This window comes from Phaseolus vulgaris, chromosome 10 (genome assembly GCF_051622355.1).
Source record: "Phaseolus vulgaris cultivar YP4 chromosome 10, ASM5162235v1, whole genome shotgun sequence".
In the NCBI taxonomy this organism is placed as follows: Eukaryota; Viridiplantae; Streptophyta; class Magnoliopsida; order Fabales; family Fabaceae; genus Phaseolus; species Phaseolus vulgaris.
The window spans coordinates 40,127,642-40,153,899 of NC_143507.1; the positions used below are offsets into that span (position 1 = coordinate 40,127,642).

Consider the following 26,258-nt stretch of genomic DNA (forward strand, 5'->3'; position numbering starts at 1 on the left):
TTCAATTTTTTCAAATAAAACAACAAAAAAGTCACACGGTAATAATGAGTGAATGGGATATGATTTCTTTTTTTTACAAAAAAAGTTAATTATTTTTTATTTACGCGGGCCAACCCACCTCGCCTCGTTGTTGGCCTGCACGGGCTGCAGGTTATTTGGGGCGGGCCAAAGTGATTTAGCGGGTTAGATTAGTGAGTCCGTCACGCACTTTATAGTAGCGGGAGGCGAGCCGGCCTACATGACTCGCCCCGCATTGTCATCCTTAACTAGGGGTGACAAAGTGAGGCGGGTCGTGCACTGCTTAAAAAAAGGTTGGGCAGGGTGGTTTGGTCCGCATAACCCCCATAACTTTAAAATGTATAAATTTTTTTTTGCACCCCATATTTTCTTCATGTAACCTCATATTTCACATTTCGAAATTTTTAATAATATCTGACTACGCATGTCTCGTGAAAATAAGGCTATGAGACCATTTACCTAATCATCTAAATAAAAAAAACTCAAAATTTGTATTTAAAATAATATTTCTTTTTATGTGATGACATATGATTGTTATTACTTGGGATGTCGTTGTAATGATGTTTAATACAAAAACTTTATATAAAAAAAAATTACAAGTGCATATACGTAGTGTGAGAAATGATTTTCTATTCGAATGTATGATCGAAATATTGAGGTGGAGAAATTCAAAATTTGATAATTGAAATGCACGGTAGATTCTGTAAAATTCATTTTCAACTCGTTGTGAAATAATCATTTTTGTTATAAAAATAGACCTTCATTTAGTACTACACTAAATCATTATTTCAATTCATGTTTTGACTTATACAGCAAAGAATAGAAAATCTTAATCTTACTAATAGTTCAATCCAAAAATATTCAAAATTTCAAATAAGATGAACACTAGTTAAAGGGGTTCCAACTTGAGTTTGAAGAAAAAAAAAATGTAAATACAAAACCTATGAATCGGTTGTACTTTATCAAAATCTAAACATATGAAGTTAAAGTTTGTATCTTATAATTTTGTCAGTATCAATCCTCTTGCTTCTGTCCTCTACAAAATAATAAAAAAAAAGGCCAATTTGTCAAATTTAAAAGCAGCAAATTAGCCTAGACTTCACCCTTCTGAGGTTTTATTTAGTTTTGTGTAACAGGTTCTTCTTCCATTTTGTTAAACGAAGCAAGAAAGCCAGCACATCAGAAGGGTCACGCAGGGAAAATGAAGCTTCAGTCTCCTTTGCAATGGAAGAAACAACAATGGGAAAACCATGTCCAATGTCTCTTATAACCTGCATGCATTTCATCAACACAAAAACCATTGTTATGTCTTCATTATGTACAAATATTTATAACTATCAGTATGTTAAAATCATGTGTCTGTTTTAAAAGGTTGAAATATCCTTAAAATATTTCACATTATTTGATTTTTTTTTTGTTAATAAAAATAAATTTTTATATAAAATTAGTAAATTTTGGTTCTCATTCTTATAAACATTTTTTTTTTTACTTTTTAGTTTATTAAAAATTTATTAGTTTCAATAAAATATGTAAAATTTAGTTTGTGTGTGTAGAATACTTTTCTTTTTATTTAAAAAAAAAATAAATCACTCTTTTTATGTGTCTATAATTTATTTTAAGATTGACTGTGAAGTTTATAAAATAATACATGTTGATATTATATTGCAATAGAAATATAATAACCTGTTTAACTTTTTTCAATAAATAACTAGTTAACTAGTTTCATATAATCCTAAAGGTCGAAACTAATAGTTTTACATTTTAAATTAACAAAATAAAGTTTTTTTCTATAAATAATAATCAAAACTCACTCATTACAAGAATTAAAATCATTTTACTACTAAAGTATATAATCTATCTAGAATTAATTAGCAAACATTACAAAATATTTTTCAAATCAGTTAAGCTTTCAAGAATAGAGAAAAGAAAAAGCACTCATAAATATTTCCCCCTCAAAATTAGTCACACAAAAATTCAGGAATTTCTATTCTCTAAAATTATATAAATTAAAGAAATTATTGTATGATTGTGGGTTAATTATATAAAAAAAATATTACTATAATTAAAGGCTGTGAAATAAGTAAGACAATTAAGTTAATTAACTAAATATAGATTATAAAAAAAATATTCACAAGAATATTGCATATTTTATTATATTCCACCGTGAAAATGGAGGTTCTCATATGTTGAGATTGACTTAAAAAATCATTAAAAAGTATTTGCAGAAGCTATTTAATGAAACTGTCAACAATTTGATAACAAGAGTAAACATGAAAGATACAAATTAGTCGACAAATAAATTTTTGACGTACAAAATGTATATACATTTCAATGTGGGTGTGAACTGCAGAAAGAAAATTTGGTTGTGTTGGTAGATTGCATGGATTTATTTTTCCATTGATGTAAGAAAAAAAAAATCAATTACTCAAAAAATCATATATAGTACAAAAAGACGTATGTATTTTAAAAAATGAATTTGGGATTCATAAAAATGACATGTTTTAAAATAATTATTTTGGACTTAAGAAATCGTCGATGATTAGATGGATAACTAAAAGCACACATTGAAAGAGTAGCATAAAGAATGGAAAATCTATAAATACGTATAAGTAGGGTCCCAATAATATAAAATTTGTGTTGGAGATTTCTGTGTTAAGGGAATTGTTTGGGAGAATGTTCAAAAGAAAGGTTATCATTACTAGTTATTCGTTATTCATTTTCACATGAAAACATTTAATATTTTTCTCAAATTGAGATTTTTCGTTAATGGGAAAGTCTAAAAGAAATTAGAATAGTCATCCAAAATAAGAATATAATAGTTATGTTTTATTGTGTTAAAGTTGGAGAAGTGAATAAATCACTATGCATAATGTTAAAAGACATCAAAGTATTAGAAGATGGAATATAAAAGAGCTTTTTGACATGTTTTCCAAACACTTCAAACTTAAACAATAGATGATGATAAGTGTGTATAAGGAATATATTTATTCTTGCTAAGAGAGAATAAAATAGATGTTCCTGAGTGACTCAATCTAGTGTGTCATAGAGTTTGAGTGATAGCTTCTAAAATGGATGACAATGGAACACATGATTGTTGGTTGTGAAAGAATGCACACAGATCAAAAAAATTTACAAGTTTTGGGGCATGTAGGACATTTTCTAAATTTAATGGTGGATATGATGGTGGAAAGGTATGATTTTACATAACCTCCAATTAGAATTTCTTGTACACTACCAATAATAATATTGCCATTTAAATTTCTCATATTAAAATAAGATGAAAGATTATCTTGATATGTTGCTTTGTTATCCATATACTAATTTTCATGAGGAATGTTGATCAACATTACATGCATAACAACCTCAATATCTATAGATGTATTGGCAACATAACTTGTAGATGTTGGCCTAAAACTCCTTATTTTATTGGGTCACTTAGACAAATCCATTGAGAAGATGTATATGGACAAGGGGAATAACCTAAGGTTGTGACATCCACCTTCAACCAAAATATACATATTGTTTTTGTTGTAAAGGGGGTGTCATGAACTGTTGTTTCTATTGTTACTGGCTACTCATGATCACCATCGCAATTGTCTTTCCCTCCATTCGTTGTTGTTAAGATTTTCACCCTTTATTCATATTGATTGTGTGGGGAATTTTCATAATAGAAGAATGTCTCATCAACATCCTTATATGTTATCGCAACCATTGTTGTATTCAAACTCATGGTTGTCATCTTAATCAAATTAGTTTCTTATATTGTAAGCATGAAACACGCTTGATAGAAAGAAGGAAAGGAGTTGTTTTGTTATGTTAAATCAATGTACAAACCCTTTTATATACATTAGTGAGTCTAGACACCATTTGAAGAACGAATCACTGATTTGAAATAGGTGCATCAATATTTTTCAATTGATCTAAAAGTATTTTGAGTCATTGACATTATGTTGATGCCTTTGAAAAATCTTTCATTTAAGTGGAGGAGAATTCTTGCTCGAGCATGATCGCACATGAGTTTTGATTATCTTGAAAAATGTCTCGTAACCAATCTCACACCTCTATTGCAATAGGGTCAGACTCAAATATGGTGCTAAAAGATAATTTAAAGTAGAATAAATCTACGAGAGAATCGTGGTGTTAAAAGTCCTCCATAATTTTTTTCCTAATAAGTTTTTGGCTTTTTCTTAACATTTCTTATCATTATATATCTTCCAATAAAATGATATGTGTAAGATTTACAAAATTTTAAAAATATCAACTTGTGTTGTATATTGAACATTTTCCATTTCAAGAACAACAAAAATATGTTTCTTAATATTAGAAACTGAGAAAGTCCCATGAAATGAGTTTGTCAAGCCATTGTTGACAAACAAAAAGACTATAGAAGAATGAAGATGATTAGAAGAGGAAGATAAAAAATTTCCTTAATTTCTTGAAACCATGAAAGAAATTATTTTATAATTGTATTTTATTGATGGAGTTAATTATATCCAAAAATATCAACAAGGTTATAAAAAAAATCAAACTAACTAAATGGAGATATTAACTAAACTAACATTTTTAATATTACAAAAAAATATTAAAAATATTTACAACAATATTTACATATCACAGTTAGCATCAATACTGTTCATTCAATTTATTTCACCACATAACTGAATCAATTTTAATTGACAATATAAAAGTGTTTACCCTCATTTATGAAAGTTAAGGTGTAAAACTCTACACATGAGGGTTCTGTTTTATTAAACCGTACCTTAAAAGCATCTTCATCAGTTCTATCATCCCCAAGGTACAATGGAAAAACATTGTTGAAGTTGTCAAAGCCAAGAGTGTCAAGCAAATACATAAGAGCACGTCCTTTGTCCCAGTTTACTTTTGGACGTATCTCCATAACCTGATCAAAGATGAAGATCAAGTTTAAGAATCCAACATTTTTGTATTCATCAATAGCAATCTTAGCAACCTTTTTGGTACCTTTCTTCCACTTGATATGTGGAAATTGGGGTGAGGTTTCATTATGGACTCCACCATTTCTCTCAGAACACTAACATCCTACAATTTTGTGCAGCAAAATAATTGCATAAGCTTTATATTAGGAGGGTCATGATTTTATATTAGATTTGTGTGTCTAGTGTTTATGGTGATACCTCTTCATTTTTCACACACCGATAGTGTACAGTGACACAGAACATGTTGTCCTCAATCATAGAGCCCTTTATTCTTCTTGTATTTTCTTTCAAAACCTTGATTATCTGCATGACACAAGTGGAACATTCATGAGCAAAACAAAAATATATGAACATTCAATTCTCTTCACTGTGGAAGAGAGAAATTTAAGGCACAGTATCAATTTCACAAGAGTCTTTCAACTGATAAACTTCATGAATGTTTACAGGTATCTGTGGAGAAGTTAAAGCATGCAAAAGTGTTTGATATATTTTCCTTTAGTTAATAATTTAATAGTGTATGGTTTATGATTAATTGACCCTCTAAATTGGCTGTATACTGAAATTAAACTCTTTCTTGTTCTAGAATATTTATTGAAAAGTTTATTCATGTTTAACTCAAAATGCAAGTTAGACCAAAGTACTATAAATGATTATTTTCATTTTGAACAGAAAAGGAATTACCTCTTGAATTGTTGGCAAAAATTCTTTTGCAGGATGAAAGTGAACAACATGATTACCCTAGAAAGGTAACACACTATGAGACATGAATGAGGAAATCAAATTGTGACAAGCATCATGTAATTGTCATTGTCCTTTTTGATTGTAATGTGGTTTTGTCCAAACATAGGCACAACTATTGTACAAAGAGAAAGCAGATGTATATAAACCTTTTCATCAACACACTTTATCTGATGCTTCTGATCTTCATATTTTGAAGACCCTAATGGAGTTGATATATCCATACCATGACTTCCAGCATAGTAAACATTCCTCAACTTCACAAATTCATACACCTGCATGTCAAGAGGAAAATAAAGGCACTGAAAATACAAGGCTGAGAAACAATGCATCCTCAAAAAAAGGATGATGTTTCATGTCTGCATAGTGCACTGTTCTGTTGAGTGAGTGGATTACCTTATCCTTACGCCTTCCACTAACAATGGCAGTGGGAAAACAATAAGCAACTTCACGCACAGCTGCGCGCATCTGCAAATTGCAAAGGCATTGACAACTAAGTTTTGAGAAAATGAAAGCAAAGCAACAGAGAAAAACCAAAACTACAGAACTTGTTAGGACTCATAAAGCCACCACAAGTTTTTCTTGTGGTGTTGATTGTCCTATGAAAAGCACTTACAGCATCACTCATGTAAGCCTTATCAGGGTCATCTACAATCGGTGAGAGTGTTCCATCATAGTCCAAAAACACAACAATCTCTTTCCCTTCAGCAACCTTCATCACTTCCTCAAAGTTGTCCAACACAGAAGGGTGCTTTCCCTTTCAGCCACACAAAATAATAATTAAGAACAAGAACCAAATAAAGAGGTCAATATATATATAAATCAATGGCAGAACTATTGAGCCATTCAGATAGATCATGCATGACACACAAAAGCATAATTGGTTGAAATCTGGCAGATATACCATGCATATATAAGTTACAGAATATGAGAACAAGTTCATCTATATATATCCTAATCATATAGATCATTAAATATTGAGTATATTTTTTGCTATGCAAATGCAGGTTTTAAACTTACTAGCCAGGAAGCATAAGAAAATAATCCTCCATTCTCATCAATCTTTGCAAGTGAGATTGGTTTCATGTTTGAGTGATCTGAAGGCTGTGATAAGTATCCCATCTGAGATGCAGAAACTGATCCTTTGCTACCTGCATTCAAGTGTTTGTTTGAGACTTAATGGTGGAAATAATGTCTTGCTTTTAGTATACATCCAAGCAATACATTTCACATTAAATCTGTTTATTAAAAGTTTTCAAGGTAAACTAATCAGAGTAAAGGGTAATTAATCTGAGTCTTAATAAGCACTAAATAGGGAAAAAAAGGTGAAAATAAAAATCAAACAAAATGAGACAAAACAGGTATATGCAGTTTGTGTTAGTTGACCGTTAAAAGAAGAATATAGAAAGTTCACAAGGCTTTTGTTTTTTAAAGGCTGCCTTTGGCTATGAACTTTCTTATTGTTCACGAAGTGCAATTGTACAAAGAAAGTGAAAACCACGTGATACCCTTATCTTTTTCAGAAGAAAAAGAAGCTCCTTATCTGAAACTCAAGCTGTCACATTCTGCATTAGTTTCCACATCATGAACTCAGAATTCAATGAATAGAAAACCCCATGTTCTTTTTGTGGCTACAAGTTAAGGGATAAAAGTAGCCAATTAAGGAAGCACAAGAGGTGTGGAAAATAGCTAGAGAAGGAATACAATGAATTGCAGAGATCAATAGACCAAAAAGAAAACCAAAAATTGTGTTAAATTTACAGTAATAAGTGGTGTTATACATGATTCACATGCATTGGTTTCTACTTTCTATACCAGTTTGGCACTATATTTTGGCACAATTTGAATAAAATTTCCTCTATACACATTGATCATGGAATGTGAAACAAAAAGAATCTTGCATCTGCCATGTAATTTGCAGATAAATTTAAGCAAAAGTTCAACTTAATATGTTCAATAAATATATTAATCTTCATTATGTATTCACATGTTCATTATATGTTTGAATTATATATATCCCTACCACATTTGCTTAATCTTCCACCAATGGAAGATTTATATATTTCTCCATTTTTTTACCATAAACTTTACAACTACATTATTGATCATAATTAAGATACTACTTTCCAATATTTTCCAACAATAATAATTCTGTAATCAATAGTATCACTGAAACCAAAATTACCAGAAAAATAAATACCATAAATTAACCAAGATTTTTTTCTTCCTGCACACAAAGAATGGGAAAAATATACATCTTTAATACAAATTACTTAATCTAATAATAGATGTATTCAATTGGGAAATATCTAATTATAATTTATCTGTCTTTCCCTTGTATTAAAGTTCTGTAACAAAAAGTGTTCTGACACTATGTTTTCTTATATCTTGTAAATTAGTTTTGATATACAGAAAAAACAAGCACACACTTATTATTATTTATTAGACTATTCTAATCGATTAAAAGAATAAAAATGGTAAGGATCTTGCAAACCAAGTACCTTAAAAAGATTTTTTGAGGAATCAATAAATAATTTTCAATTAGAAATCATTCTGAGACATTTTTTTTTAACTTTAATATATATTCTCAGTGTCAACATTCCTTAAAGTTTTCTAAATAGTAAATACACAATTCTTATCCTAAATGTGTCGTTTTTATTAAATAAAAAAATATAAGGAAAAAAATTCAAAAGAAAGGATATTCTTGTGTACTTTTGGGATGTAGGTATAATTTTTATTTTCTAGGTAATCATGGGCAACAAATAAATTGATAAGTAAATAAAATAAAATAAAAATCCTCTGCTAAATGTAAAAGTTGTCGATAAGATGTTATGATCAAGTAATGAGTCATGTTTTCCACTATATATGGAGAAAAAAAATAAAGGGAAATTACAACCACAAGTGCATCTTTTCTGTCTAAAGGTTATGTTGCCCTTAATATAAAATATAATATCTTTTGTAACGAACAATTAGAATAAATAAATGAGAAAATATATAATTCAAAAAAATAAATTATATACAGTTGAAGCAAATATACGTAATTACTAATATAAAATAAAAGTAGTTTTTACTAAAAAATAAATGTAATTAACAATTGAGTGATAAGTGTGAAATGGTTCATTCTTAATAGAATTGTGGGATTCTTGAAATGGAGTAAATATATTAATTAATTTGAAAAATAATTAAGGAAGTGGACCATATGCCATCTTGACTTTTTAAAATAAAAGTTAAGAAGTAAAAGTGTTGTGAAGGATAAATATTTTTAATATATTTATATATAGAAAAATAAATATTTTTTATATGTCAAACAACCTATTGCACCATTTTCTTCCAAGTTTAATTTTCATGAACTAAAACCATAAAAAAAATATTTTCAATCAAATAAATTATATTAGATAAAAAAATTCAAATAGTTATTATAAAAATCAGACAAAAAATGTTATATATGATAAATTTAGATTGATAGCGTGAATGTATATACTATTATTTAGTATATTCTTAAAATAATTAGAATTTGACATTTCTTACATATCTTTTAAATCATGGGATTCATGATATATTTTATGATATATTTTTAAATATCAAAAGTATCAAAATACACCTATTAACTTTTAACAGTGATAATCTTATACCATATTACAATTAAAAAAAACATTTTATTAAAATAAAACAACTTTAAAATTATATTATATCACCTCTTATTTATAAATGTTATTTTATTAAAATAAAACAATTTTAAAATTATATTATATTACATCTCATTTGTAAACTGATACATTTATAATGTCCATCTGTTAAAAGAATATTTTTCTAAGAGTTAATAGTTAAACACTCTACTTAATATTTTATCAAATGAATATTATTCTTAATTATCAGCATGTGCTCTGAAATAAATATTTTAATTACCAAACGAAACATTAATTAATATATGGGTAGCTTTAATTTATAATAATCATGTGTAGCATATAAATGGCAGATATGAAAGCATCTGAGTCAATCAATAGCGAAATCAAATACAAAAATATTTCACATTAATAGCTGCATTAGAGTCATAGAAAGAGGTTTATTTCACATTTTAACTGACCAAACATATGTTTAAAAGAGAATATTAATTAATAATTATTAATGCAGATTTCATTCACATGCTTTGATTTCACATTTCTAAAGGAAAATTATTAATGGTAGGAATGTAAATTTGGTACATAGTATTATGTGAAACATGATTGTTCAATGAATCCTCATTCATTCATTTCAGTAGTTTCTGTCACAATTCATCTGCAGGGGCAAAGGTTTACACACAAAACTCAACCACTCTAATGTTAGTAACAACCAAGTTTTGACAAAAAAAAGACAAAGAATGTTTTAGTACATATTTTCACCTACCTTAATTTTTCCTTTTTGTCTCTCTTATCTTATGAATGGTTTTATAATTAATTTTATAAAATTATTAAGGTTAAATATATTTTTGTTAATATATTTTTTTTCTTAGTCTAAATTTTAGAGTTTTATTTATAGTAAAAAAAATTATTGGAATGAATCTTAAGATTTTTTATTTTTTTTACGTAAGAAACAATTTTTACACTATAAGAAAATATTGAAATAAAAATCAATTTTAGAGACTAAATATGATTAATTGTTATAGTAACTAAATTAGATACCATTTTATAAACTTTAAAAAAATGGTTTATAAATTAGTTTATATTATTGTAAAGTAGTTTCTAAATTGGTATCTAATTATTAGATACCAAGGTTTCAACTACCAATTATTTAGATTCTAAATTTAGTAACAAAAAATTTGATTGCTAATTAAATACCAATTAAAAATAATAGAAACTAATTTAGAAACAAAAATATTTTCAGTCTCTAAAATGATATTTAATTTAGTCATTATAACAACTAATTATTTTTTATCTCTAAGATTGGTTTCTAATTTATGATTTTCTTGAAAATGATTCATTCTTTTCTTAAAATGGTCAATGATTCATTTAATAATTTCTTTATTACAAGTGTATACAAATTTTAAAATTAGGACAAGCAAAAAATTTTTTTTTACATAAGTACAAAGATGAAAAACATTTAACTCAATTTATTATTATATAAACAAAACGCATGTCTCTTACATAAATTAGAGAAGATGATAGACATGCATTGATTATAATTTATAGAAAAACTTATTCTCTTTCTGTCTCAATGTATAACCACAAGGTTTGAGCAAAGATTTTTAGGATCACTTTTATAAAAAAACAAAGACCCAATCTTATTTCTTTCTTGTTTTTCTCTTCAAAATTTACATCTTATCACTATTTAATGAAGAAACCTATATTTTATCTTTTCACTTAAAATTTTCATTCTCTCTTCCAACTTCTGTAAATCGAAAGGGTGTGTGAACATTTTCCTGGTGGTGAACTTTTATGGGCAGAAAATGAAGAATCAAGAAACTTGAGTAGAATAATGGCAAAAGTAAAGAAAAGAAAGAGACATAAGCATGAAGAAGGTGGAAAACACCCATTAAGCATATGCTGATAAATGTATTATCTATGTAATTGAAAAGTACAAGAACATCATAAGTAAAACTTGAAGAGAAACAAATACTCACAGTGAGAAGAATAGTTGCAGAAAACCCTGCAAAGGATGAAAGATTTGGAGCTTGAAGAAGAAGAAGAACATGCAACACCAAGTCTTAGACAAATGAGGTTGTAACACATAACATATGAAAAGAGTGAGAAAGAGAAGAATTATATATATATATATATATATATATATATATATATATATAGGTAACATAAGATAACGTGGTATATATGTAACGGAAGTTCATGAGTCATGAGTCACAAATTGTTGTGTTTTGTTTTGTGGGGCAGTTTCCTTTATACTTTTTGAGCCCATAATAAAATTGGGTACTTTCCACTCACTTTTTCTCTATTCATTCTTCATTTGAATATCCATGCATAGTACTTTTACCATATAACAAGGGAAAGTATTTACTGTTACAAAATATAAAAGTGTTTATCTTTTTCTGTAAAATATAAAATTTGTGTGGTTACATTTTAAAGTTTTTATTCATGGGTTATATTAACATTTTTTTTATCATAACTATTGCTGTGTGATATGTTTGTTTATTGAAAAATGTTAATTTGATAAATGCATATTTAAAGGCATTACTTTACAATATTTTAAAATAATAATGATATGTTGATAACTATGCAACAAATTATAATTTTGGAAAGCAAAATAATTTATTATTATAATAAATCAATTTTAAAATTTTATTGTTTCGTATCATAATTGTAAACTACTGTTATTCATTATGGAGCTGCGAAAGTAATATATATATATATTTTTTTAACATGGAGAATTTTCTAACTTCTTAATATATCTTAGATTTACAAATAATTATTGTTAGTTGGTATGACGTAGCTATATCAAGTAATATAAGTGTTTTCGTCTGTAATGATTTTAACATAAAAGTTTTTTATAAAAAAAAAATATATCTTAGATTTGTGTGTTTTCACTATGTTATTATACAAATATAATTAAAATGAACTATCACAATTATTATTTAAAAAAAAGTGTTTAAAGTCATGAAAAAAACGTAAGAAATAATTATAAAAATATTTTTTAATATTTTTTATAATGTTATAATTATATAACAATAAAAATTGTATTTTTTTTTCATCAAAATAATTGTTACTCATTCTGAATATATTATTGGCAGTTATAAGGAAATGTGATTTTAAATATTATTTTGTGTGAATATGGATATATGTAGCTTTTGTATGTGTTTGAAATGTAATATAATTATGAATAAATATATGGTATTTACTGTGCGTTGGCTTTTAATAAAAAAATTATTTAATTTATTAAAAAAATCACCTTTGATATTATTTAACAATATAAAATTAATTAATTATTACTTCTTCTAGTTTTAATATAAGACGCAATTTTAAATAAATAAATTATTATTTTTATAAGATGTTTTAAATTTTTATATAACATTTTTGTTACTTTTACTAAATATTGTGGGATATTTATATTTTTATAAGAGAATTTTAAAAAGTTTCATATAGTGGTAACAATTTAAAAACAATTTACAAAATCAAATTAATTAATTATTTTTATTGTGTAATTGTATCTTAACTTTCTTGTATTACGATATATAGTAAATAAAATTCGTTGCCATCTAATAAAAAAAGTACCATGCATTGTTGGTAAATTTATAATAATTACAAAAATTAAGTTTTAAAGGATATCTCATTAATTAACATTAAATTATTATAACATGCAAGGAATTTTTTTTTTTTTACACATGTAATTATTTAAAGTTGTAATTAAAGTGATATTTAATTGAGGAGGTGTTATTATTAAGAGATGGACTTTAAACCTAACTTAGCTTACAAAATCAAATTATAAGGTATATATTATAAAATGTCTTTACTTTTAATCGAAGTGAGATCTTCAACACACTCTCCTTAATGGCTTAGTAGTCCAGTAGTAGGTGACTTGATAAACTCAACAAATACTCACTAAGATAGATTCTAAATTTGATTCTTATACCATTTTAAGAAATGAATTTTAAGTCTAACTCAACTTTATAAGACGAAATCATAAGATGAAGTTTGCATTCACTTATATACTGTGAGACGTCTTTATCTATAGTAAATATGGAAATTCCAACCGTTAGTGATAATAATGATTATGAACATACATTTTAAGTTTTTAAATTTTGATTGTCTAAAAATATTTAGAGATTTTATCCTTCTATTTTATTATTGATAATAAATGAAATCATTTTGATAATTTATTGAATGTGTTAGATAAAACACGTAAAATTAGGTTCCGCGGAATTTTTTTGATCCGAAATCATTTAAGAAATTATAAAATACGAAAGTCAAATAATATTTTTATTTAGGCTTAATGTATTTCTTATAAATAAAGACCTAAGAACATATTCATTGTAGGTCATATTATAAGATTAAATAAGATTTACACATGATTCTTATAAGATTTTTCTATTGGACTATGTTGACATTAGATTAAAAAAAAACTATGATTCAGGGTATTAAATAGGACCTGTATCATTAGAATAAAAAAATATTTTCTGTCTTGAAAATATATATTTTTGCCAACAATTAAATAAAACATTAATGATAGTGTGAGTTTGCATTTAAATAAGGTTGAAAAAAGATTTTAAATATGATGTGGCTTAGTGGAACTCACAAAAATTAAATTAAAATCTTCATAAAATAACAATGGAAATGTTACAAGGAGAGTTGTTAAATAACTTTTTTGTAGACAAAAAATTCTAAACTTTTCATAAGTAGTAGGGATCGAAAAATATCTCTCCAAATATTCATCATAAATCAAATTTCACACATTGAAAATTGTTATCTAGGGAATACATGAGTGACCAAATTTCCTCTTTATTGAGTTCAACGTAACAAGAATTAAACTCTTGTAAATATTTAATTTTAAATTTACCAAATGTTCATTTCAATTAAATTGTTCTTTTTTATAGTTAACGTTTGTGTTTGTATTTGTAACACCCCATAATTTACATATAACTATTACAATACCGGTTCTACATAATTCTATACAAGCTTACAGTTTTTCAAAATATTCCTAATACATGATTAGGATTTATAGAAATACAAATATTTACATATCCACAGCTCAAAATAAAACTCTGTAACCTCTAAGGTTCTCTTGCACCTGTATGGTCATCTGCTCGTGTACATAGTACAGTCATCGCAGTTCAAACACAGCAAGAAAAGCAAGGGTAAGCGACTAAAAATAGAATTTTATAATATACACACTTAAATCCAAAGAGCAAACCAAATTACATGATCAATTTATCAAATTATTCAATTTTCTTCAAATCTCAACAATAAACAATCACATAGATCTCACATGGATCTACACATCCAGAATGTTCAACAAACAACGTCTTCCGGAAGACCCGTATTAAGTAAGTCCTACCAGAGACTAACACCTGATCCAAAGATTACCAGCGAATCCAACAGAAAGGATCAGGGTAAGTTCAATACAACCCAAGCCGTGCATCTCATATGTCACGGTGTGCATGAACTCCCCCATCAGCTTCTCACCACCTGATATCTTAGTCTATGTGACTTAGATCATCAGTGAAGCTCGGAGATCTCTGTTACCACATAGGCATCAATACTTAATACACAACAAACATCAGTCCATACATTATCCCGACATCAATATTTAATACACAACGAACATCAGTTCATACATTATCCCAAATGTATGAATTCAATTCCATACCATTTCGTCATACAATATAATTCAAAAAGTGATCCAAAATATTCAAAAGTCTATTTGACATAAAAAAAATAACACTTCAATACTAAATCATCAAAACCGAATATTTCCACAAATTTAAATAATATATAAACAAACAACCCAATATATATAAACACACAACATCCCTGCAAGAAAAATTGAATATTGGGACCACGTCCCTTCCGCATTCAGATCTTCTATCCTAGGGTGCTATTAAAAATTAAATTTAGCTTCCCTTACCTCAATTGCTTGCTTTCCAAGCAACTTTTAGAATTTTATTCCCCACCGTTTGGATAAGCTTCAAGATTTACAGGCCTAATGCAAATTATCCAAACAGAACAAAAATTCAGTATATAATAGAATAAGTTGAGAGGATTAAACTTTTCAACTGACCCCACCAAGATTGATGACTAAATCCTAAGGAAAATGGAGAACAAAGGATATTTAGAGTAAAAATGAACTTACTCTGTTTGAAAATCTGATCGGGTAGAAATGTTCCTTAACTCCTCTGCTACAGCGTGGTATGATCAGATTCTAAAATAGATGAAGTTTGGGAGAGAAATTAAGAGAGAGAGAGAGAGAGAAGAGAATTGGAGAGAGAGAGAAAAAGAAGAAAAATGGTATTGTGGTGTGAAGAAGAATGTTTCTGTTGCTTTTAAAAAAAGCACGCTGTTACATTATCTCCAACTACAAAAATTTTCGTCCTCGAAAATGAACTTACCAAAATAGAGATTAGGGTATGATGCTCGTATCTCCTCTTCAATTTCCCAAGTGGAGTCTCCAGATATGAGATCCCACAATACTTTCATCATGGGAATACTTCTTCCACGAAGTTGTTTCACTTGTGAATCTATAATTCTGATTGGCTTCACTTCAAATGACAGATTTTCTTTCACCTGGATGGAATCAGACTCTAGAATGTGGCTAGGATCAGGCACATACTTTCGTAGCTGGGATACATGGAAAATATTGTGAATGTTAGCTAAAGGAGGAGGCAAAGCAATTTCATAAGCCACAGGGCCTATTCTCCTGAGAATTTGATAAGGTCCTATGAACTTAGGAGTCAATTTCTTGGATTTGAGTGCTCTTCCTACACCAGTGAACGGTGTAACTCTCAAAAAGACATGCTCACCCGCAGAGAATTCTAAAGGTCTTCTTCTTTGATCTGCATAAGATTTTTGCCTGCTGAGAGATGTTTTCAATCTTTCCTGAATCATTTTGACTTTCTCATTGGTTTGTTGTATTAATTCTGGTCCAATTAACACACTCTCACCATCCTGAAACCAGCACAGAGGTGTCCTACACTTTCTTCCGTACAATGCCTCGAAAGGAGCCATTCCTATGCTAGCTTGGTAACTGTTATTGTAAGTGAACTCTACCAATGGTAGAATTTCATCCCAACTGCCCAAATGATCTAACACACAAGTCCTAAGCAAATCTTCTAAGGACTGGATAGTTCTCTCTGATTGTCCATCAGTTTGAGGATGGTATGCTGAACTAAGTCTGAGTTTAGTCCCCAAAGCTTCTTGAAGTGTTTGCCAGAATCTGAAGGTGAATCTAGGATATCTATCTGAAACTATGCTGGAGGGTACACCATGCAATCTGACTATTTCATCTATATAAATTTGGGCCAACTTTCGCATAGAGATTCTCAAGTCTATAGGTAGGAAGTGTGCCGTCTTTGTTAGCTTGTCCACTATGACCCAAACAGAGTCATGCTTCCGCAAAGTACGTGGTAAGTGGGTAACAAAATCCATTGAGATACTGTCCCACTTCCACACTGGAATGTCTAACTGAGTTAACATGCCTCCAGGCTGTTGATGTTCAATCTTTGATTTCTGACAAGTCAAGCAACCAGCTACAAACTTAGCTACATCATTCTTCATGCCATGCCACCAATAAGACTTCTTGAGATCTTGATACATCTTGGTCATTCCTGGATGTAAACTGAGTTTGCTTTTATGACCTTCAGATAACACTGTTTGCTTTAGTTCATTATCCTCTGGTATACATATTCTATTTTTGAATCTCAAAATACCATCCACTCCTAAAGAGAAGTCTTTAGCTTTGTCAGTATTTAATAAGCCCATGAAGTTCTTCAATTTTGAATCTTCCAACTGCTTCTCCTTCACCTTCTCCAGAAATTCATTAGTTATAACAAGTGTATTACAACTACTGCAATTTGAATACATGGAAACCTCCAAATTCATACTCCTGAAATCTTCAATCAATGCTAGCTCTCTAATCATAAGCGACGACATTTGTATCTTTTTACGACTCAACGCATCTGCAACAATATTTGCCTTCCCAGGATGATATATTAACTGGAAATCATAGTCTTTTAAAAATTCAATCCATCTCCTCTGCCTCATATTTAACTCCTTCTGATCAAACAAATACTTCAAGCTTTTATGATCACTGAACACATTAAAACTAACTCCGTAAAGAAAATGTCTCCATATTTTTAAAGCAAAGACAACTGCTGCCAATTCTAGATCATGAGTTGGATAATTTCTTTCATGCACCTTTAACTGACGAGAAGCGTAGGCAACAACTTTCTTATTCTGCATCAAAACACAACCCAATCCCTGATAGGAAGCATCACAGAAAACTTCAAAAGACTGATTGGTATCAGGGATTGTCAATATAGGAGCATTAGCCAACCTTCTTTTCAACTCTTCAAAGCTTTTCTCACATTGTTCAGTCCATGCAAAAGGATGATCCTTTCTAGTCAATTGGGTCAAAGGAGCCACTATTTTAGAAAAACCTTCTATAAATCTCCTGTAATATCCTGCTAACCCGACAAAGCTTCTAATTTCAGTAACTGTTTTAGGACGTTCCCACTGAAGTACAACCTCCACTTTAGAAGGATCTACTGATATCCCCTGTGCAGAGATGACATGTCCTAAAAATTGTATTTCTGACATCCAGAAGTCACATTTTGAAAGTTTAGCATATAACTGTTTTTCTCTCAAAATGTTCAGGACGGTTCTAAGATGTTCTGCATGTTCTTCCCTTGTACGAGAATAGATCAAAATATCATCTATGAACACTACCACAAACTTATCAAGAAAAGGTCTGAATATCCGATTCATATAATCCATGAAAATAGCTGGAGCATTAGTCACCCCAAATGGCATAACCAGAAATTCATAGTGACCATACCTTGATCTAAAAGCAGTCTTCTGAACATCTTCCGCTTTCACTGAAATTTGGTGATAACCTGAGCGCAGATCTATCTTAGAAAAGACAATTGCCCCATGCAACTGATCCATCAAGTCATCAATTCTAGGAAGAGGATATTTATTCTTTATTGTTAACTTGTTTAATTGTCTGTAATCTATGCATAGACGTGACAAACCATCTTTCTTCTTCACTAATAGCACTGGAGCTCCCCATGGAGAAACACTAGGTCGAATGAATTGCTTCTCCAATAAGTCTTCTAGTTGTTTCTTCAATTCACCTAACTCCGCTGGTGCCATCCGATATGGAGAAATTGACACGGGGCCTGCTCCGGGAATCAAGTCTATTGCAAACTCTATCTCTCTTTTAGGTGGAAGTCCAGGAATCTCATCAGGAAATACATCCATAAACTCCTGAACTACAAACATATCTTTTTGTACTTTATCAGTAACTATAGAACAAGCCAAGAGCATAAAACATTCTGCACCTTCTCGTATCTCTCTCTCAAACTGATGAGCTGAGATAACCTGCATTCTTTCTAATTTAGGGAAAATTAACTTCTTCCGACCACAATCTATAAGGATATGATTAGCAGACAACCAATCCATTCCCAATATAACCTCCAAATCTTTTAGAGGTATACAAATCATGTTGATCTTGTATCTCTGCCCATCTATAATTACTGGACACTCAGCACACATGGAAGAAGTTACTATAATACCTTTTGTTGGTGTAGATACCACCAACTCAAATTCTAATTCTCAGACTGACAACTTAAGTTTCTTAGCACAATCAAAAGATATAAAAGAATGGGTTGCCCCAGAATCAAACACTACAGATAATTGCGTTCCAAGGATAGAACAAATACCTCTAACAAGGCTATCAGACTGTGAAACTTCAACTCCACTAATAGCAAAAACTCTGCCAGCAGCTTTGGGTTTTTGATTACTATTTTGTTGTACTTGCTGCACTCCGCCAGAATTTGGAGCTCCCAATTGGACACGACAGTCTTTGGTTGCATGACCATACCTGTGACATCTATCACATGTCACATTTGACACTGGATGAGGGCAAAATCTAACAACATGTGGCCCACCGCATCTAAAACATCTGAAACTAGGTGGTGATTGAGAACTGGGTCTTCCACTGCTATAAGATTGAGGTTTGAAATAAGGTTTCTTTCTATCTTCATATTTAGGCATGCTTTTAAAAGGTCCTCCCACTTGAGGCTTAACAAGTCTGCTACTATTTTTCAAACTCTCCACTACTTTTGCTTTCTCCACTAGAGCAGGGAAATCTCTAATGGACATAGGAATCACCACTTCTTTAAGTTCTTGCTTCAACCCAAATTCAAATTTTCTACATCTCCAAGCCTCAGTCATGGTCTGGGTGTAGAATCTAGCTAGGTGTTTGAACCTAGTAGCATATTCAGTGACTGAAAGATTTCCTTGTTCCAGCTGCATGAATTCAATTTCTTTTGCATACCTGACACTATCAGGAAAATACTCCTCTAGGAATCTTACTTTGAAGTTCTCCCAAGTAGCATCTTCACCTTTGTCTTCCATCATTTGCTTCATGCCTATCCACCAGAATTCAGCTTCTTCAGTTAGTACATAAATGGCATAGGATAACTTTCTCTCTTCAGGGCATTGAGTAGCTTCAAAGATTCTTTCTATGTCTCTCACCCACTGGTCTGCTCCATCTGGATTTAACTTGCCATTAAATTTGGGTGGATTGTGTCTCAGAAAATCCTCCATACTAAAGGTATGGGGTTGTTGATGAAGCTGAGATGCTTCTGCTGCTAATCTAGCTGTTTCTAATTGATGAAGGGCGGCCTGATGCTGTTGTGCCATAGTAGCACTCTATTGTTGCAAGGCTGTTGCCATCATCTCTATTGCCCGAGCTAAGTTGGGCATATCTACTGGTGGAGGAGGAGTAGGTGGTCTACGTGCCATCTACTAAGCACATAAAGAATTGGATTAGAAATTACTAAAAATTTTCAACTACATCTTTAAGACAAATTAACTTCAAAGAAATAATCATACAAAACAAGTAAAAACCAATCAAAACTTATCCCTAAAATGTACTCTAGCTACTTAGAATTAAGATAGAAAATAATCTTGATCTAGTCATGAGTGTGCACCCTCACCACTCTATCAAGATTCTTTTCATTCTTAATACTTTCATCTTTATTCATAACAATTAACTTGACTCGAACACAAACAAGATTTCAAGAAAAACAACTTTGTCAAACATCTTATTAGAAACTTTTAACTAAGTCTTGAGGCTAGACGTAACCAAAAATCTACACGCAGGAGAAACAGAATAAACCCACTACCCTCAGGTTATCCTAAGGATGAACCGCTCTGATACCATTAAATGTAACACCCCATAATTTACATATAACTATTACAATACCGGTTCTACATAATTCTATACAAGCTTACAGTTTTTCAAAATATTCCTAATACATGATTAGGATTTATAGAAATACAAATATTTACATATCCACAGCTCAAAATAAAACTCTGTAACCTCTAAGGTTCTCTTGCACCTGTATGGTCATCTGCTCGTGTACATAGTACAGTCATCGCAGTTCAAACACAGCAAGAAAAGCAAGGGTAAGCGACTAAAAATAGAATTTTATAATATACACACTTAAATCCAAAGAGAAAACCAAATTACATGATCAATTTATCAAATTATTCAATTTTCTTCAAATCTCAACAATAAACAATCACATAGATCTCACATGGATCTACACATCCAGAATGTTCAACAAACAACGTCTTCCGGAAGACCCGTATTAAGTAAGTCCTACCAGAGACTAACACCTGATCCAAAGATTACCAGCGAATCCAACAGAAAGGATCAGGGTAAGTTCAATACAACCCAAGCCGTGCATCTCATATGTCACGGTGTGCATGAACTCCCCCATCAGCTTCTCACCACCTGATATCTTAGTCTATGTGACTTAGATCATCAGTGAAGCTCGGAGATCTCTGTTACCACATAGGCATCAATACTTAATACACAACAAACATCAGTCCATACATTATCCCGACATCAATATTTAATACACAACGAACATCAGTTCATACATTATCCCAAATGTATGAATTCAATTCCATACCATTTCGTCATACAATATAATTCAAAAAGTGATCCAAAATATTCAAAAGTCTATTTGACATAAAAAAAATAACACTTCAATACTAAATCATCAAAACCGAATATTTCCACAAATTTAAATAATATATAAACAAACAACCCAATATATATAAACACACAACATCCCTGCAAGAAAAATTGAATATTGGGACCACGTCCCTTCCGCATTCAGATCTTCTATCCTAGGGTGCTATTAAAAATTAAATTTAGCTTCCCTTACCTCAATTGCTTGCTTTCCAAGCAACTTTTAGAATTTTATTCCCCACCGTTTGGATAAGCTTCAAGATTTACAGGCCTAATGCAAATTATCCAAACAGAACAAAAATTCAGTATATAATAGAATAAGTTGAGAGGATTAAACTTTTCAACTGACCCCACCAAGATTGATGACTAAATCCTAAGGAAAATGGAGAACAAAGGATATTTAGAGTAAAAATGAACTTACTCTGTTTGAAAATCTGATCGGGTAGAAATGTTCCTTAACTCCTCTGCTACAGCGTGGTATGATCAGATTCTAAAATAGATGAAGTTTGGGAGAGAAATTAAGAGAGAGAGAGAGAAGAGAATTGGAGAGAGAGAGAAAAAGAAGAAAAATGGTACTGTGGTGTGAAGAAGAATGTTTCTGTTGCTTTTAAAAAAAGCACGCTGTTACAGTATTAGTTTGATCACGAGATTTGATTTACATGGAAAAATATTTTTAAATTTAAAATATTGTGAAAAACACCTAATTAAAATTAATGTTAAGAAAAAAATTGATGTCTTTATAAATTATTCTTGATTTATTGATTTATAATTGTGAGTTCATTGACGGAGCTCAATCATGTGATGAAATGTCTTAAGGTCGATATCTAAATTTAATGATTATGAACTTATCAGACTCATTGGCTTATGTCTGAGGTTAGGGAGTTGTGAGATCATGGTCAAGCTCAATAATAGAGTGAAAGCATATTTGTTACTGACCTCTGCAAATGATGAAAAAAAATTTCATTACTTCGCATAAAAAGGGGAAGACGTTCATTACGGAGATTGACGGTATATGCAAGATTGTAATTAACTTAGGAATATAACTCAAAACAAGACTAGATACAAGGAGAAAGGGGAGAGAACATTATTGTACATAAGGAGAAGAAAGTGACCTAATAAAGAAAGAACAACAACTCACATTGAGTAATTTAGGAATATAGCTCAAAACAAGAAGAAAGTGACTTGATAAAGAAAGAACAACAACTCATATTTTACACTATATTCACGAAATTTTCTCTTCTCGTTAACTTTGAGTGTTGGAGTATCTCCTACTGGTGAAACCTCCTCATTTCCTGAAAGTCAATTCATGAAACTAACTTGTAAGGATATGATCTGGTGACCATCTTGGAGTTTAACCAACAACTCGACTGAGAATCGTTGTTTCTAGCTAAACTAAATGATTTAGTTGAGAGACCTCCCTCTTGATTAGAACAGTAATGTTGATTGATTATGATTGCTAAGGGGTTGATATTATAATAAACCAATTTAGGTTCAATTACTAAAATATTAAATATTGGAATAATTTAATGAATTGATTATTCATTTGATATTTATCAAAATAAGTTTATTTTTAAGTTATTTACATGAGAAATGTAAAGACCTATTAAAAAATAGAGATAATTGTGTTTTAATTTCATTTTTTTAAATAAAAGTTTTCATGTTAGGCATCACTATGTAACTTGACATCTTAGCTATGCTGACACCTCAAGTAACAACAATCATTTGCCATCACATGAAAAAAATATTATTAAAAAAAGAAAAAAAATACAAAAATATGGGGGGACTAGACCAAAACTCATATGTTAACAAAAACGATACATAGGTAGACTATACCTATTCATAAAGAATTCTAAGAATAGACTAGATGGTAGCCTATTATACCAATGAAAAAATTCTCTATGAATAAATCCTAAATTAGTCAGCTTATCAGCATACGCATTTCCTTCCCGAAAAATATGAGTAACCCTAAACCTGATTTTCCCACAATAATTAAGACAAGTATTCCATTGATTACGAAGCATCCAAAGAACATTAGTCATAGCATTAAACGCAACACAAACCAAAGCAGAATCACATTTCAACCAAACATTAGTAAACCCATCTTTTGAGCTTCCTCCATAGCATGTATAACCTCATAAAACTCAGCAACCAGAGCAGTTTGAACTTCAAGAAATTCCCCCATACTCCCACGGAAAATACCTCCACAAGTAGCAATACCAGGATATCCCCTAGCAACTCCATTAGTGTTAGTTTTAACCCAACCTGGTGAAGGAAACTCCCATCAGTTGTGTGTGTTTTAAGCTAATATCATGATTTTATGATATATAGATTTTAAATTCAGCAGCTAAAACCTTGCTAGCTAATTAGATATCAATCTAGAAACTATTTATCAATAATATAAACTAATTCAGACATCAATAATTTTTTTAGTCTCTAAAATAGTATTTAATCTAGTCAATATAGGAACTAATTTTTTTTTACCTAAAATAGGTTTCTATTTAATGATTTTTTGTAGTGTTAAATATGAAGTTAGAAGTCTCATATTAAGTGTAGATGAGTGAGATGAGTAATATATAAGTAGAAAAAGTTACAAACTTAATGTCTTAAGATTTTAGATTGAAAATAGAGTCAACTCTATTATATATGGGTAGACTCATGACCCAAAACTCATTGGATCCACATCTCCCATGTTAGGTATCAACTCTCTCCAATGTGTCAACTCAAATAATTGGTATAGTCACTAGGAAGTGTTATATACAACTAAGAGAGACTCATGGTTATGTAAAATCTAATGGATTTTTTTTTAACTAAAAAACTTCTCCTTCTACAAAATACCATCTTTTGTTTTTTCACTCCTAATCTCATTCTTTTCTAGATCATATCCCACCTTTCTAGCAGCTAGTGATCCAAAAATGTACTTGATTAAAATTTAGTTAAAGTAAATGTCTTTTTGCTCTAAAAACCCTTTATTTTTTTATTTTTTGTGTGAATGTGAGCTCAATTTTGTTTTATTCAATTGAGAAAAATGATTCTTTTACCTAGTTTAATCTTTGATTAAAATTTGGTTATGTTGTTATGAGTTTATAGTTTTTCGTATTATATAATTCTTACCTATAATTTTCTTGAAGTGCAAGTCAGTTATAAGTAAAAGAAAATTTCTATGATGAATTCTTTTTCATGAATTAGATTGTAGAATTTAGTTGAAATTGAATTTGTAGGATTATATTTAACATGCATACAATTAGGATTTTAAGGGCATTTTTTAAAATAAATTTGTGTTGATTGAATAGTGTAGATTGACTGAAATTAGGTGAATGTTGGATTAGAATTCTTCAAGTTGAGTTTTGAAACTAAAGTAAACAGTTATATTGTAGTTTATGGAATTTGGTGGTGTATTGTAGTTTAGGTTTAATGACAATGAATGTTATATTGAGTTTTGAATGATGATTTTGAGTTGAAATTATTAGAGTTTGAGTTTTGAGCGTTAGAGAATTGTTATTGAATATTTTAAAACTTGCTAAGAAGGTTGGAAAAAAATGGAATAAGTTTTGGGTGAGTGTTGGAAAAAAATTTAGTTGTTGCGTAAAATTCTTTTTTCTAGCATTTTCACTCAAGATAGACTTTTCTCACTCAAGCTAAAATGTGAGCAAGTCAAATATCTTTCTTCTTAGACATTTTCACTCAAACGAGACATGTCTCGCTCAAGCTAAAATGTAAGTGAGAGTTTGACCTTATTTTCATTGTGTATATTGCTCAAGCAACACTTTCAAGTAATAATTTTACCTTTTAGGTCACAAACTTGAGATGTCATATGAACCCTTATATGAATATATGTATTAAGTACAAGATGTCATATGAACCCTTATATGAATATATGTATTAATTACAATATGTTGTAGAAATATCATAACTTCACTAAATGTCTAAATCATGTAGATTGAGATTTTATGTGGTGAGAAGTTGATGGAGAGTTTATTATACATATGCAATGTGCAGAGTTGTAGATGTTGAATATCTTAAACTTATCTTCACTTATGAAGCCTAGGATGTGGACCTATGGAACTTAAATAATTCAAATATTAGTCTCTTATAGTACATATTGAATATAAGTCTTTCAGAAGGTGTTAATAGATATCCTCTTAAATATTCTTTAAGTATATAAATTCATGTATTGACCTATATTTAACGATGATTGAGAAAATTGAATTGATTTGTAATTGTAATTTAATGAATGGATATATGATTGGATTTGTATGTATTATTAGGATTGATACTTTTGTTTTTATTCAACTTTTGGATGGATGTGTGTTATGTTTATACTTTTTTTTCAAAAACTCATAATTGTAAACTTTTTATTGGTAGTTGTTCAATATACTTTATGTACGGATTTCCTTATTAAGTAAGTATGTTAATTTTAAAAGATGGAGGGGAGGGTTTTGGGTTTGTGATAGCATCTTTCTAATGGAGGAATCAAATTATTGTTAACATATTTATTTTTCCATTTTAAATTATTGGGCTTTGTTTGTTTGGCCCAACCTTCCTTTTCTGTTTCAGCTAGGTCTTAATCTTTCTCTTATATATACACCATGTATTTTACTCTATAATACACAAGTGAATAAAAGTTTATTTTATATTTAGTTTTCTCTACAATTAGGGTTTATCAAAACCTTTTTTTTCTCCATTACGACTACGTGCGATTACGTTTGTTACATTAAAGCATCACATCAGGCAAGGAATATTCATCTTCATTTACTGTAATATGGTATCAGAGCTCTTCATTATGCGCTTCTCTCTGATTTTTATTTCCCTCTTTGCTGTTCTTGGTTATTGTTTTTTTTTTCTTTCTTTAAAACCTTGTAGGCG

General features: G+C 29.9%; 1 protein-coding gene across 1 annotated transcript; it reads right to left on the reverse strand.

The window, feature by feature from the left end:
* Positions 1 to 1,064: 1,064 nt before the first annotated feature.
* LOC137819645 (putative trehalose-phosphate phosphatase E) lies at positions 1,065 to 11,401 on the reverse strand. The gene is made up of 10 exons (XM_068623548.2): positions 11,308 to 11,401; positions 6,732 to 6,862; positions 6,328 to 6,468; positions 6,108 to 6,179; positions 5,861 to 5,986; positions 5,655 to 5,711; positions 5,172 to 5,276; positions 4,999 to 5,076; positions 4,778 to 4,918; positions 1,065 to 1,289 (listed from the first exon to the last, which is right to left on the reverse strand). Exons 2-10 carry the CDS (start codon positions 6,831 to 6,833, stop codon positions 1,134 to 1,136), a joined length of 978 nt encoding a protein of 325 aa, XP_068479649.2. The 5' UTR covers positions 6,834 to 6,862; positions 11,308 to 11,401; the 3' UTR covers positions 1,065 to 1,133.
* Between the last annotated feature and the right edge of the window lie 14,857 nt (positions 11,402 to 26,258).